General features: G+C 35.8%; 1 protein-coding gene across 5 annotated transcripts in view; it reads left to right on the forward strand.

Annotated features, from left to right (window-relative positions):
• The window catches only part of RPS6KC1 (ribosomal protein S6 kinase, 52kDa, polypeptide 1), a 240061-nt gene extending 224979 nt beyond the window's left edge, over positions 1-15082 (forward strand). For all 5 annotated transcript variants that reach the window (XM_011929408.1, XM_011929407.1, XM_011929404.1 and 2 more), the window contains 3 exons: positions 2211-2293; positions 3364-3459; positions 14122-15082. In XM_011929408.1, coding sequence (XP_011784798.1) covers positions 2211-2293; positions 3364-3459; positions 14122-14232 — 290 coding nt within the window. In that variant the 3' untranslated portion in view covers positions 14233-15082. The remainder of the gene's footprint in view (positions 1-2210; positions 2294-3363; positions 3460-14121) is intronic.
• The last annotated feature ends 1654 nt before the right edge of the window (positions 15083-16736 follow it).

Below are 16736 nucleotides of genomic sequence, written 5' to 3' on the forward strand. Positions count from 1 at the left end.
CCATTGAAAATGCAGAAATCACTGGTCTTCTGTGTCGCTCGCGCCGGGAGTTGGAGACTGGAGCTGTTCCTATTCGGCCATCTTGCTCCGCCCTCTCACCAGTCTTTTTTCTAAATGTGTACTTTTAAAATTAGAATTGTATTGTTTTACAGCTTTTTAAAAAGCTGTTGTTTTATAGCTTTTTATATGTTTTTATATACAAACATTCACTTAAGTATATGTAAGTGTTTTTATTTTATTTTATTTTTTGTTTTTTAATTTTTATTTATTTATTTTTTTGAGATGGAGTTTCGCTCTTGTTGCCCAGGCTGGAGTACAATGGCGTGATCTCAGCTCACTGCAACCTCCGCCTCCCGGGTTCAAGTGATTCTCCGGCCTCAGCCTCCTGGGTAACTGGGATTACAGGTGCTCACCACCACACATGCCTAATTTTTGTGTTTTTAGTAGAGATGGGGTTTTGCCATGTTGGCCAGGCTGGTCTTGGAACTCCTGACCTCAGATGATCCACCTGCGTCAGCCTCCCAAAGTGCTGGGATTACAGGCATGAGCCACCACGTCCAGCAAATTTTGTGTTTTTAGTAGAGATGGGGTTTCTTCATATTGGTCATGCTGGTCTCAAACTCCCAACCTCAGATGATCCACCTGCGTCAGCCTCCCAAAGTGCTGGGATTACAGGCGTGAGCCACCGCGCCCGGCCCTATTTAAAATGGTTATGTAGTAGTAATCCATAATACAGATGTGCCACAACATATATGATTAAATCTCTATTGTTAGGTAGTTCTCAGTTTTTCAAACAAGCAACTATTTTATAAATGCAAAGAGTTCTAAGAACATTAGGAGACTTCGAGTCATTCACTTACTAGTTTGAATTAATTAATATCTGCTTTCTTTTTACTACCTAGTTGAGAGCGGCTAGTTGGAGAATGGAAACTGTGATTTGGCATGAAGCACTTTAGGAAGAGAGTGGGCTCAGAAAGGGCTGTGAAGGGGTAGAGTTCCATATAGGCTGTTTGAACCTCAGAAAAAGGGATGTAGAAAAAGGTTGCTGAATGGAGTAATTTCAGTGTTTTGCATAGGAATGACTCTTTTCTGGTCCATGTGACTTTTGCTTTAAGACTATTGCTCAAGCTATTTTGTAAGTTTGGGGCTCTCCCACACAAACAGATTGACTAAGCACTGGTTAAAAGACTAGGCACCTGAGTACCACTTACGTGTTTTACTTTCCAAGTTCCAACCTAACTACTTATAAACTCGAAAATAGTTACGAATTGTGGGTTACCTATAGTCAAATAGTAGGTTTTTTTTTTTTTTTTTCAGTCAATTGGAAATGAAAGGGCAGGTATTGGCAAGGCTTAGGGACTAATTTAATGCCATTAGGAAAGCACAAGATAACTTAAGGGCTAAAAGCCTCAAAAAAAAAAAAAAATGGTGAAATGAAGAGTTGTTGCTGATTGGTGCAGGAACCTGAAAGATGAGACCTGAAAACTCAAATTACATTTCAGGAACTTGTGCTGGCGAGAGATAGGGATAACACAGATAAAAGTGTAATTTGTAGATACTCTAAAATCCCTTATCTTGGCCAATAATTTCAGCCATGGCTTAAAATAATGTATCTATCTGTATTTTAGCAAAATGGGTAGATTTGCATTTCACATGTTCCTCCTTTGGTTGAAAACAACTGATTACATAGGAAAGGGAAGATGATACTCTAAACTAGGTCTTCATTCTGCTACAGTATGACATTGGACAGGGCATTTCATCTCTCTGCTTTCTAACCTGTAAGTAAAAGGATGATTAATATTGGTTTAAATAATTTTTAAAGTTCCTTTAGAACCTGAAGAATCTTTATTTCTAAAACAAAAATGTCACCCATGAGGTAGAATTGGCTATACTTTCTCAACTGTAAGAAATTAAGCAAAATGCTGATCTAGTAGGTTCACATAACTTTTAAATAAAGCATCTTGAAGGTGTCCCTCTATCAGCTGAAGAACAAATGTTTGAGTTTAATATATGACTGCATCAAAAAAAAAAAAAAATGCAACCACAGTAGGTGACCAAAAGGATAAGTAACTTTCAGGAATTTTGAAAGCCCAGTAGTATTTAGTATATGCCCTCTCAGCATTAAAAAGGTCACCTTGCTAATACATGTTAATTTTGAAAGTTTAATTGACCTTTGAAATTTTAATATCAACCTTTTTTGGTGTGTTTAGAGGTTGGAGCAATCACTGAAGAAACTGAAGCCTGTGATTGGTGGAGTTTGGGTGCTGTCCTCTTTGAACTTCTCACTGGCAAGGTAAGCAGTGACCCGGACGTTTAATAAATTTACTCAGATGCTACCTTGATTTCAAATTGAGAACATTAGCCTTCACCCTTAGTTTTTAAATCAGGGACTAAGCAAGAAAAACTTTGATACCGAAAGCAGGTAGAGAAATACAAGTTTATCGAGATTCCAGATTTTTTTTTAAAGTTGGATTGCATTACATTGAATAAATTGATGGTAAAATTATTTTATGTCACAATATTTCATAGTGAAATATGACTAAACCTTTTTTCTTTTTAATTTTCCATGATTCAGCTTTAACAGGGTCAAATCTGTAAGGTTTATGTAAGGATGTATTAAAATTCTCTGGATGTTTTAAACATCTTGTCTGAAACCAGGAGGGAGTTCTTATTTAAGAAAATTAATGTAGATATTAAAGTTAGCATTATCTTTTTCTCAGTACCATAAATTTTTCCTATCTGTTCTAGCTTAAGGACAGAAATTATACTCTCAGATGAATGACTTTTGAGTATGATGTTTGAGTTAGTAGACTTTAATAAAGTATTGTGCAGATTGCTTCCTGGGAAGAAAACAGAGAAAATGAACAGTTACGCTTTTGTAAATAGTCATCTACCTACGTGTGTAGATAATACTGACCTAAGATTGTTGGAGAGTTTACAAATCACCTTTACAGACATTTAAACTGTAAAGCGCTATATATGTGTGTAAAGTATTATAACTAACAAATTCTAAACTTTGAAGAGTTTTTAAAACATTAAAACATTTTAAAGGGATCAGATCCCTTTTTAGTTTTGCATATAATTTAAGCATTTCTATAATATTCTGAGCCATTAATTTTATAACCAAGGACGATGGGACAGTAACATAAGCTTATGATGTGATCATGGTGATTGTCTTCATTTCAGTTAAAAGTTCTATAGGCTCATAGCCCTCATCCTAAACAGCTTAGGCGGCGGTGTTGATTACTACACCTCCGATTAAAATGGTTGTTGAGCTCTCAGTACTTGCTGTCCCTAAATCCTATGATATAACAAAATATGATGTTATTTGGGATAAGAAGTGTGCCTGGTTGATTGTTTCAGACTCTGGTTGAATGCCATCCAGCAGGAATAAATACTCACACTACTTTGAACATGCCAGAATGTGTCTCTGAAGAGGCTCGCTCACTCATTCAACAGGTAATTTAATTGACCTATTGGCCAGGTTTATCAACCGTGCAGATTAGCAGAGCCCACACCTCCAGAACCTTAAAAAGAGATTAGTTTGGAGCAAGAAAAACCCATTTAACCTAAAACAAAGATGCATTCAGAATTAATACTGTATATTTTCAGGCTTTTGCTATCATCAAAGTATTGATTGGGTCAGAGTATAGTTAAAACTTCTTGGTATTAATTTTTTTTCCAAAATTCAGGACTCACATTTAGTCAATTCTGTATATTTGTATAACTGTGATTTGAGTATTGCTTTTAGCTTGTCTGGGGCCGCTCTAATTTTGCAGTTGCATTTTGTAACCTTCTATGAATGGCTGTTTTCAGTTTTTAATTCTTATTTATAAATTTACTCAGGTTATTTATAAAGCTACTCAGGTAGCTTAGGAGGGGCATATTAGAAAATCTTGTCAAGTTAGATACTTCATCATTGGTGGAACTTGGGCATTGGTGTCAATGATTACATTTCTGGTGGCTTTGAAGAAAGAGACCATTGATAATTAAAGTTCAGTATCCCAGAGACAGGCTTGGAACTCCAGGGAGCTGCTTAGATTGATTCCCCGTACTTAAATTATTCCTCTAGTTTTGTGTAGTGAATTTTGCTGAGTATACTGAGGGTTGTTAGTACTCTGGTGCGACAGGCCCTTTGCTGGGCTATCAGCTGAAACAAGCAGGCCTGGGATCCTTATACTTTGATGAAAAATATAATGGAAAAAGTTATTTGAAAAAGATCAAGAACTAAAATTATGTAATGAAACATGGATTGTTTTTAAAAATCAGGGAAAACAAAAATTGAAAGAAAAGAGGGCAGGGGAGCATATATTAGAAAGATAATTAACTAGTATTCTCTTGAAGAGTGATTTTGCTTTCATTCAACAAATATTATATACAAGGCACAATGCTACAAGCTACAAAGGTAAGACACGTAAATAACCATACCACATGGAAATTAATAAAGGCTGTCAAAGAGTTTTAAAAAATACTATGGCAAGTCAAAAGAAGGAGGCAGATATAATCAGTGGAGTGGTTGTATTAGGGAAAGTTTTTGTGGAATGGATGCTACTTTTGCTGGGCCTTAGAATTTCAGCATGGCAAGGCAGGATGTGGGGAGAACAGTCTTGGTGGAATGAATGGTTTGAACAAAGGCAAGGAAGGAGTCTGAAAGACCCAAGTTTAGGAAACAAAAGTTTGATTTATCTGGACTAGAGAGATAAGTAAAGATATGGGTAGTAGGTGAGCATAAAAAAATAAGTTGGAGTTCTCTTATGGGGTTCTATCATCACAAACAGAAGAGTAGAGTGATAATATTTAGTTCATTAAAATTTGAGATTTGGCCGGGCACAGTGACTCATGCCCGTAATCCCAGACTTTGGGAGGCCGAGGCGGGCAGATCACGAGGTCAGGAGATCGAGACCATCCTGGCTAACACGGTGAAACCCCATCTCTACTAAAAATACAAAAAATTAGCCGGGTGTGGTGGTGGGTGCCTGTGGTCCCAGCTACTCAGGAGGCTGAGGCAGGGGAATGGCATGAACCTGGGAGGTGGAGCTTGCAGTGAGCCGAGATTGCGCCACTGCACTCCAGCCCAGAGTAAAAAAAAAAAAAAAAAAAAAAGAGATTTGGAGTTTGTGGAGAGGAGTAAAAGATTTAGAGTTGTACTTCAGGAAGATTAATTTGCCCAGAGTACGTAAACTATAAAGAAACAATCAGGTTGGGAATGCTGAGATGAGAATACCTAGAGCACTTTAGATTAAGAGGTAATGAAGAGATACATAAAACATTCCATTCTAATGGGAAAAAAGAGCAGCTATTCATTTGATTTCATCTTATTTGTTGTGGCACGAGATAAATTCAAAGTATTTTTTAGTAAATAATTTAGGAAAGACTAGCAACTGCTATTTTTTTGTTTATCTTCCTTAAAGAAGTAGTCATTATTATCTAATACTAAAAATAGAATTCCCCATAATAAGTTATCAAGTTCTGCTTTTGTCTTTATTAGAAGTTATGTTGTAAAGGAATCTAGGCTTAAGGTATGATAAGTCTCCAAACTCAGATATGTATATCTTGTATAGTAAATCAGCATTATGTCATTGGCCTGCCTAAGGAAACTACCACTCATGTTGAGGAAACATCATCAGGAAAGGGAAAAGGGGTCTCTTGGCATGATTAGCAATTTGTCATTTTGACTTTCCTTTTCCACTACCTCACAGGTCATAGAGGTCACTTTAAAAAAAAAATCACAAAATGATTTATATGGAAATAATTCTACTTGGGGGAAATTTTCTCCTCTTTGGTCTTTTAGCTCCTTGCTTTGTTGTTAGATTTCATAATCCCCTGTACCCCTGGTTCATTTATCTGTCCAAGTCAAGCGAATGGTGCCAAAGTAAACATAATTACATTTTAAATGCAATCTTAAAAAAAATTCCTCAGAGCATGTATGTTTGTGCTTTAGCATGTACATTAGTTAATTATGACACAGTTGCTTGGTCAGTTTTAGGAAATTGTGTGAGGAAAAGACCAAAACAAATTTTTTGTGCCCTCATTGCTCAGCTCTGTTGCCTATTTTTCAGGAGAAAGGAGGTTGGCAGCTGCTGTCTTGGATTCATTAACTTGAATGTGCCACTGGCTGACATTTTCTTAAGCAGTAGAATCTTTCTGTGACCTCTCTTGAGATGTATTATAGCCTTTAAAACGGCAGAATAAGCAAGATAGTCATGGTTAAAACAATTACACTTTTGCCTATAGATTTATACTTGCAAATATATAGAGGAGTTCATGAACTAATTAAATTGACTTTAGTAAAAGTCAAAATATGAACCTGTAGAATTTCACATTTAAAGTAACATTTTAGAAAGAAACCAGTTGTTTATAATGAAGAAGAAAGAACTTACATGTTTATATGTTTCCTAAAATACTAAATATAATGCTGTCATTGCAGTTAATTCTTACAAATATTTGAAATGTTAGATTTATATTAAAATGTTTGATGCCTTCCACATTTCAGTCAGTAGACATAAATTGTCTGATTGTAAAAGTGGATTTGATACATGTAGGATATTCCTATGATGTTTGTTTTATAACAATAGCTTTTCTCTTAGCAAATCGTAGCAACTACTAATATAAAAATTCTTTGAGCAATTAGGTTTAATAAACAGTGTAGTATGGTTCAGTTTGAGTGCTAGACATAATATCAAGGAAAAGACTGTTAGTATAGTCTTTTGAAGTGTATGCTTCACTCCCCGTATGGATTTAGTTATACCCAAGTGAAGTAATAGATTCTTAGCATTTGCAGATCTCACTTTCATGAGGCAGTGTAATGTTGTTGTTAAGGCATGGATTCTGGAATCACAATGCTTGAATTCAAATCTTTTCTTTGCCACTTACTACCTGTTTGATCTTAAACAAGTTACTCAATTTCCCTTTTCTTATCTATAAAATGGAGATAATAGTAGCTATTCATAGAATTGTGAGTTAAATGAGTTAACCTGTCATAAGCACTTAGAATAATACCTGGCATGTGGTAAATGTCATGTGTATCTTTGTTAATATTATTGATGGGACAGTGAGGAACATTCATGACACAGTAATTTGCAATTTGATGAAGCATGTATTGGAATTATAGGGCTGCTAATGAAGAATGAGGGTACTGCTATTGGCATAGGTCAACAAAATTCTTTTTTTTTTTTTTTTTTTTTGTATTTTTTTTTTTTTAGTAGAGACGGGGTTTCACCATGTTAGCCAGGATGGTCTCGATCTCCTGACCTTGTGATCCACCCGTCTCAGCCTCCCAAAGTGCTGGGATTATAGGCTTGAGCCACCGTGCCCAGCCAGGTCAACAAAATTCTAAAAAAGTAGTGGACTGGCATATAATAGCAAACAATTGATACTTATTGTACAAATAATTGAATTAATCATGAATGAAATAAAAATTAGAAATAATGAAAAAGAAAGAGAAGGAATAGAAGTTTTGGTTAACATCCAAGAGTGGAATTTCCTATATATTGGACTACAAATATTGTAAATAAATAATTTAATATTTCAGTTGCACTTGACTACATTCTGTGAAAAAAAATATTTACTGTGAGTATTCTTAAATTTGAGTGGCTGTGGCTTCATAAGTTAGTTGGCAGAGTTTCTTTCCCCCAGAAAGTATGAAGTTAGACAGATTTGGTGAAAAACCTATCATTTCAGTGCTCTGGAAATGGATCAAAGGATACAACAATCTGAAAGGTATTTATGCTTAAAAAATAGCTGAACTGGCCGGGCACAGTGGCTCACGCCTGTAATCCCAGCACTTTGGGAGGCTGAGGTGGATGAATCACTTGAGGTCAGGAATTTGAGACCAGGCTAATATGGTGAAACCCTGTCTCTACTAAAAATACAAAAATTAGCTGGGCGTGGTGGTGGGTGCCTGTAGTCCCAGGTACTTGGGAGGCTGAGACAGGAGAATTGCTTGAACCTGGGAGGTAGAGGTTGCAGTGAGCCGAGATCGTGCCACTGCACTCCAGCCTGGGCAACAGAGTGTGGCTGTGTCTCAAACAAACAAACAAACAAAAAACAGCTGAACTCTGGGAAAGAAGAGTGGGGACTCTTGACTCAGGGCTGCTTTCAATCTCCCCTTCCTGCTTGATCAGGTGCAAAGGTTCTGCCAGGGTGGGGTAAACCATGAGGACTGATCCTGAGGCTGCATAAATGTGCACAGGAACAGGGAATAGGCCCAGCAGAAAGTAAAATCCAGGGCAGATGTGGTTTTGTGGCCTAAACTTTGAATGTGTTCTCCTATGCATTGGCAGAGAACAGAAGCTTGAAGGGCTGAGATATTTGAATACAACCTCTGTTCAGTCATTGGTTGACCCATAAGCTATGCAGACACAGGGGTGACCCTGAGAAAGCCAGCTTTAAAAAGAAAAAAAAAAATGTGGAAACTTGTCAGCAGCTGCACATTACAGTGCAGTGGGAAGGGAACTTAGCAACTTTATAGATCTAACTGAAACAAGTTACCAAACAAAGAACAAACAATCCAATAGCAATGATAAACTTCATGGGGAAAAAATCAGACTCTAGAGTTGCTAAAATATACTATCTAAAATGTCCTGTTTTCAGTGAAGTGTAATGTAAGACATACACAAACAAAAATGTATGTCCCATATTCAGGAAAAAAAAAGCAATCAGGAGAAATTGTCTCTGAGTGTACCCAGACAATGGATTTACAAAGACTTTAAAGCAGCTATTGTAAATATTTCCAAAGAACGAAATGAAACTGTGTTTAAATAATTAAACAAGTGACAAAAATGAATCAACAAAGAGATTCTGTAATAAGGAGAAAGTATATTTTTATAAAACAGAACTAAGTAGAAGTCACAAGTTGAAAAATACAATAACTGACATGAAAAAATCACTAGAAAAAAAATGACTGAAGTAGCTAACAGCAAATTTGAGATAGAAGAAGAAAGAATAAATGAACTTAAATTAATAGAAATTATTGAATCAGAAAAATAGACATAAAAATTGAAAAAAATGAACAGACTATGGAAATCTGTAAGACAATAGCAAATGTACCAGTGTACATATAATGATAGTCCCAGAAGGAGAGGAGAAAGGGAAAGGCACAGCAAAAATAAATAATAGCTAAAATCTTTCCAGATTTGATGAAAAGCATTAACTTATGCATCCAAGAAACTCAACAGACCCTATGTAGGAAAATGCAAAGAGGTCTACACTTAGACATATTTAGACATATCCACACTTAACCAAATTGTTGAAAGACAAAAACAAGAAAATTTTGGAAGCAGTAAAAGGAAAATAACTTACATAGAAGGAAGCATTAATGTCTAACTAATTATCAAAACATGGAGGACAGAAGATAATAGAATGATACAAAGTGCTGAAATCAAGAAGCAGCAGTAAACCAAGAATTCAGCAACATTATCCTTCAAAAATGAAGGTGCATAAAGACATTCCCAAATACAGAAAGACTGGGAGGGTTTATTGCTAGCAGAATTGCCTTACAAGAAATACCACAGGAATTCCTTCAGGGTGGAAAGAAATGACACCAAGTAGTAACATATCCAAGAAGGAAATGAGGAACACTGAAAATTGTAGATATGAGTTCATAGAAAAGACTCTCTCTCTCTCTCTATATATATATGTGTGTGTGTGTGTATATATATATGTATATATAGAGAGAGAGCTACATGCAATTTTATCTTTTAAATATACACACATACATATATATATATATATACATTGTCTATTACTAAATTGTCTGTTTTTCCTTTCAATTCAGTTCAATTTTGTTTCCTATATTTTGAGGCCATTAGTGCATGTACATTTGTAATTGTTACAGCTACTCATGTACTATCACTATGAAACATTTGTCAGTCCCATCTTACTATTAAGATAGATAGTAAATATATATACACATACATATATACATACATTTTATGTCTTTTAAATAAAATATATATTACATACATATATACATATGTATGTATGTATACATACATATACATTTGTATGTGTATATTTAAAAGACACAAAATTGCATTTATATATTTTATTTAAAAGACATAGGCCAGGCGCGGTGGCTCAAGCCTGTAATCCCAGCACTTTGGGAGGCCGAGACGGGCGGATCACGAGGTCAGGAGATTGAGACCATCCTGGCTAACACGGTGAAACCCCGTCTCTACTAAAAAATACAAAAAAAACTAGCCGGGCGAGATGGCGGGCGCCTGTAGTCCCAGCTACTCGGGAGGCTGAGGCAGGAGAATGGCGTGAACCCGGGAGGCGGAGCTTGCAATGACCTGAGATCCGGCCACTGCACTCCAGCCTGGGCGACAGAGCGAGACTCCCATCTCAAAAAAAAAGACATAAAATTGCATGTGTATATATATATGTGTGTATATATATTATTTAAAAGGCATAAAATTGCATGTAGCAACAATTATAAAACCGTGCTATTGGGTTTAACACACATAGAAACAATATCTAAATATTTATGATGATAATAGACAAAGGAAGGGGGCTATGGTGGAGCAAAGTTTCTACCTTTTGCTAAATTAAAGTTACTACTGTTTTGAAGTAGATAAATGATCTTATAAGATAAGTGATATATTAAGTGATAAGATACATATTGTAGGGATACAGCAACCCCCCAAAACAAAAAAATCCTAAAAACAAAAAAGAAAGTAGAGAAACTAAAATGGTACAGCAAAAAGCACTTAACACAAAAGAAGGCAGTAAAGGAAGAACAAATAAGATAGCAAATCTAGAAAACAAGTAGGAAAATAGCAAATATAAACCCACCATGTCAATAAAGTGAATGTCTAAACATGTCAAACCAAAGGCAGATTCTGTTAAGCTGGATCTTCTGTGTGTGAGAGACAAACCTTAAATTAAAAAACAAACAGATTGAAAGACAAAGGATGGAAAAGAATAAACCATACCAACAGTAACCACAGAAGAGCTGTAGTGGCAATATTAAATATCAGACAAAATGGGTATTAAGATAGATTTACTAGGGACTGACAAATGTTTCATAGTGATAGTACATGGGTAGCTGTAACAATTACAAATGTATATGCACTAATAATAGCCTTAAAATATAGGAAACAAAATTGAACTGAATTGAAAGGAAAAGCAGACAATTTAGTAATAGTAAGTGGAGGCTCAATACTCCATTCTCCATGGTTTATAGAAACCCAGCAAGGACATTGAAGACTGGAACAAGCTGTAACTGACATGTATATAACACTTCACCCAGTGACTGCAGAACACACATTCTTATCAAGTACATACAAAACAATCTCCAAGAAAGATCACATGCTAGGCCATAAAACAAGTTTTAGCATTTAAAGGGATTGAATTCATACAATGTATTCTGAATTACATTGTATACTGATTATAATAACCATAACAATCAAAGTAGAAATCAACAAGAGGAGGAGATCTGCTAAATCCACAAATATTTGAAAATTAAACCGTATACTTCTAAGTTTTGTATGAGTTAAAGAAGAAATATCAAGAAAACCTAAAAGAAGTTTTAAATGGAACGAAAAGGAAAACACAATATATCAAAATGTATAGGATACAGCTAAATCAATTCTTGAGGGAAATTTATAGCTTTAAATGACTATATCAGAAAAAAAAAAAAAGGAAGATTTCAAATCAAAATCTTAGCTTGCACCATAAGAAACTATGAAACAAAGCTAGATATAGTTGTGTGCTCCTGTAGTCCCAGCTACTTGGGAGGCTGAGGTGTGAGGATCACTTGAGTTCAGGAGTTCAAGACCAGCCTGGGCAACATAGTAAGACCCTGTCTCTAAATTTAGAAAAAGAAAGAAAGAAACTATGAAAAGAAGCTGTAAAAAACAAAGTAAATCCAAAGCAAGCAGAAGAAAGGAAGCAGAAATCAGTAAGATAGAGAACAGAAGAATAAGAGAAAAATTAGCAAAATTGGGAAACCTTTAGCTGGTTCCAAACTGTGCGTAAAAAGGCAAAGGACCTATAATGTCCAAAACAATTTTGCAAGAGAACAAAGTTGGAGGACTTACACTACCTGATTTCCACACTAACTGTAAAGCCACCATAGTTTTAAGACCACAGTGTTTTTCTAACAAAAGGCACTGGGAAATTGAATATACACATGCTGAAAACAAAATGAACTTAGACTCTTCATATTATTTGCAAAAGTTAACTCAAAATAGCTCATATATTTGTATATAAGAGTTAAAGCCATAACAATTGTAGAAGAAGACAAAGGAGAAAATCTTTGATGTTGGGTTAGGCAAAGAAGTATTAGATGTGATACTAAAAGCATGGTCCATAAAAGGGAAAGTTGATAAAGCAGATTTCCTTAAAATTAAAAACTTGTGCATTCAAAAGTCACCATTAAGAAAATGAAGACAATAAGGCGGGTATGGTGGCTTATGCCTGTAATCCCAGCACTTTGGGAGGCCATGGCAGGAGGACCTCTTGAGCACAGAAGTTTGCAACTAGCCTTGACAACATAGCAAGACCCCACCTCTATGAATAAATAATAAAAATTATAAAAATTTTAAAGAAGGAAAATGAAGACAAGTCACAGACTGGGAGAAAATATTTGCAAATCATGTACCTGATAAGGGACTTATATTCAGAATATATAAAGAACTCTTGTAATTCAGTAAGATAGACAATTCAGTTTTAAAATGGGCGGAAAGTTAGATATTTCACCAAGGAAGCTATTTGAATGGCTAACGAGCACATGAAAAGATTCTCAACATTATTAGTTGTTAGGGAATATAAATTAAAACCATAATAAGGTACTACTCATATCAAGAGAGGGGCTGTTACCAAAATGACAGTACCAAGAGTTGAGGATGTAGAGAAACTGAAATCCTCAAACTGAAATGTTTGTGAGAATGTAAGATGGTACAACTACTTTAGAAAAGTTTGGAAATTTTATAAAAAGTTAAACATAAGCTCATTCTGTGACCCAGCAATTCTACTTCTAGGAATGTAACCAAGAAAAATGAAAATATATGTCTACACAAAGACATGTACATGAATGTTAATAGCAACATTATTCATTATAGCCCCAAACTGGAAAGTCCAAGTATCTAAAAACTAGTGAATGGATTAATGAAATGTGGTACATTTAAACAATGGAATACTAAGGAAAAGGAACGGACTGTTGATACTTGCTACAATGTGGATGGATCTCAGAAACATGAGTGAAAGAAGGCAGCAGCAAAAGACTACATATTTTATGATTTCAATTATATGAAATGTTCAGAAAGGGCAACTTTATAGAGAAAAAAGGCAGGTCAGTGGTTGCCGAGGGCTGGGGATGGGAGTGGGGATTAACTGTAAATGGCATGAGGAAGCTTTTTAGGGTAATCAAAATGTTCTAAAACTGGATTGTGGTGCTAGTTGCACAACTCTTTAAATTTACTAAAAGTCATCAAATTGTACACTTTATAAGGGATGAATTTTATGCTCTAAATTATCCCTCAGTAAAGTTGTTAACACAAAAATTTGACATTATTAAACCACAAAATTTTTTTTACATATTTTACACTCGTGTCCTATTTCTGAAGAAACCAAAACTTGTTTCATTCATTAGATTAAATTATTTCTTTTGTGTCAACTATGCCAAAGACTAGTAATTTTGGAATACTAAAAAGCATATTCACACCTAGGTAAAGTTTAGTCTCAATATATACATAGTTTATTAGGGGTCAAAAGATTTACTGTGCTTCCCAAATTTTCTAATCATGGAGGAAGTAACTGGCTATCTCAGAATCTAGTGCAGTATCTAATTAATGTCATGGTGTACTTTTGGGGTAGGAAATTGATAGGTATAGCTATCCTGTTATACTCCATGAGGATGAGGGAAACAAAGGAAGTTACTCAAGGCCATGTTTTCCGTCAGTTGAAAAGCCATAAACTCAGTTCAGGTGTCTCTCACACCCCACAGCTAGAGTGGTATTAGATATAGCTCGCTTTCAAGAAAACATGGTCACTTGGGTATTAATCAAGACTTTGTTACCAGGGTTGAATTTAGAAGTTGTTTCCTTTCAAATATTGGTTTTCCTTTGATTTGCCAGTTGGATTCTTGTTACTCACTAAATCTGTCTTTTTTTTTTTTAGCTCTTGCAGTTCAATCCTCTGGAACGACTTGGTGCTGGAGTTGCTGGTGTTGAAGATATCAAATCTCATCCATTCTTTACCCCTGTGGATTGGGCAGAACTGATGAGGTGAATGAAATGCAGGGTTATCTTCACACATTCTGAGCACCTCCGTGACAGGCATCTCCAGCACTGAGGCACCTCTGCCTCACAGTCACTTACGGAGCACCAAAGCATTTGGATAAAGACCGTTATAGGAAATGGGGGTGGGGGTGGGGGGAATGGCTGAAAGAGAACAATTCGTTTACAATTACAAGATATTAGCTGATTTTGCCAGGGGCTGTTATATACATACCTTCAACAAAGGTGTGATCTGAATTTAGTCCACATTCAGTGTTGCAGATGAGTTGTAAAGCCAACCGAAAGAATTCCTTCAAGAAATTCCTCTGTAGGAAGCTGTAAGTGTAGAATGAAGTTTTACTTGAAAGGACCTTTACGTGGCAGCTAACAGTGCTTTTTGCTGACCAGGATTGGTTTATATGATTAAATTAATATTTGCTTAATAATACACTAAAAGTACTTCATGAACAACGTCATCAGTGCAACTTAAAAGTGAGAAAAATAGAATATACATGTAATTTCTGACAGAAAACCTGTACCCTGATGCTGTATAATTAATGTATGTTGAATGTGGTCCCAGATTATTTCTGTGAGAAGACACTCCATGTTGTCAGCTTTGTACTCTTGGTTGATACTGCTTATTTAGAGAAGGGTTCATATAAACACTCACTCTGTGTCTTCAACAGCGTCTTTCTTTCCCCATCTTTCCATTTTCTGCACCCTCTGCTTGTTCCCTCATATTCTGTTCTTCCAACTCCTGCTAACACACATGCAACGAAAAAGGGAAGGAAGGAAGTGCTTATTTCCCCAAATTGTGTAAGGACTAAGAAATCATGATGTCAAATAAACATGGTGAAACATTAGATCTCTTCTTCGTTTAATAACCCTCCCCCTTGTTTTTCTTAAAGAAATGCCTCCGTTCCTTTCCTTGTGAAATATTATCAGTTTCTACCATTGCTTCTCATGCTTGACTTTGTTTTACTTTTTGGCTTGGTATACTAAGAAGCAAAGGATCTCATCTAAATGGAATTGAATGGCAGTCCTAGTTTGTTACTTTGGTGATGAGATTTTCAGATTTGAACTAATCTATCTGACATGATTTAGAAAGAATGTAAGTATTCACACATCTCCAAACATTTGTATTTGTTACTTCTTTTTGTTGCTAAGGTAGCTCCTGTAGTTATACATTGTTGCAAAAATTTACAAATGTTTTACAAGTGTTAATGTCTGTTTTTTTTTAAACTTTAGCCAAAGAAGGAGTCACTATTTCCAAGTTAGAAACCACCAGAAATAACTGAAATTTTTGATATGTTCTAATCTTCTTTGTATTTCTGAGATCTGTGTGAGAACCCACCCCCACTCCAGGAGCATCTGTACAGCTTCCATCTGCCATTGACCAGGTCCTCTCATCAAATTAAATGGAACAGAAAATGCTCTAGTGAAACAAAGGAAATGTGCAAGCATTTTTCCTTTTTCTATTATTCTATTTCCCTTTTTCCTTTTTGGCCCCCTTATAATCCAAGCCCCAGCTGAAAGGCTGCAACAACACCAGGTTGGGGAGCAGGTCACCAGGATCATAGTTCAGTCAAGATGACATCACTCTCTGGAACTAGATTTCAACTCACTAGTCCCCTGGCCTCATAACAGGAACCTATGCAGGTGAGACACAAGAATGACTTCCTGTGTAGGACTAGTAGGAAATCTGCAAGTACTTAGAGCGGGCCATTACAGAACTTCCTTCCAGAAGTGCCCTGTGACATGAAAGTAGGACTTCACAACTGAGATGAAGATCCCTGCCCTGCCACATGATTTGAGTTTCTTGGATTCAAAGAAAATTAATGTCAACAGATGGTTGCCATGTCAGTCTGTTGACAATTCCATTGCTTCAGTTTCTCCCCCTTTCTCTCTGTATGTTTGGTTGGAGCTTGTGCTTAATGTAAATACGTCACTCATAATTAGAATGGACATGAATTATTTTAGTAATGAACACAGGATAAATGACTTTGGGGTGATGAACCAAAGTCTGTTTTTATTTGATGATGTGTACATATTTTAAGCTGTAATTCTGTGATTGGTACTGATTTTTATGGTTGGTTTTTTTATATTTTGTTTGTTTAAGCAGAGGAGTGGAATATGGGGTCAAAATCATACGAGAAGTTGCCATGAGTGTTTCTTATTTGATTTTTTTATTGTGGTAACATATACATAACATTCACCATTTTAACCATTTAAAAATATACACTTCAGTAGTGGCATTAAGTACATTCACATTTTTGTGCGAGATCACCACTCCGGGACTTTTTCATCACCTCAAATGGAAACTCTGTACCCACTAAACAATAACAGCTCCCCATTCCACACTCCAGCTCCTAGCAACCACTATTCTACTTTCTGTCTCTATGAATTTGAATGTGACTATTCTAGGTACTTCATATAAGCAGAATCATACAATATTTGTTTTTTTGTCCTGGCTTATTTCACTTAGCAAAAAGTTTTCAAGGTTCGTCCATGCTGTAG

This window comes from Colobus angolensis, unplaced genomic scaffold, assembly GCF_000951035.1.
Source record: "Colobus angolensis palliatus isolate OR3802 unplaced genomic scaffold, Cang.pa_1.0 Scaffold81, whole genome shotgun sequence".
NCBI classification, from domain to species: domain Eukaryota; kingdom Metazoa; phylum Chordata; class Mammalia; order Primates; family Cercopithecidae; genus Colobus; species Colobus angolensis.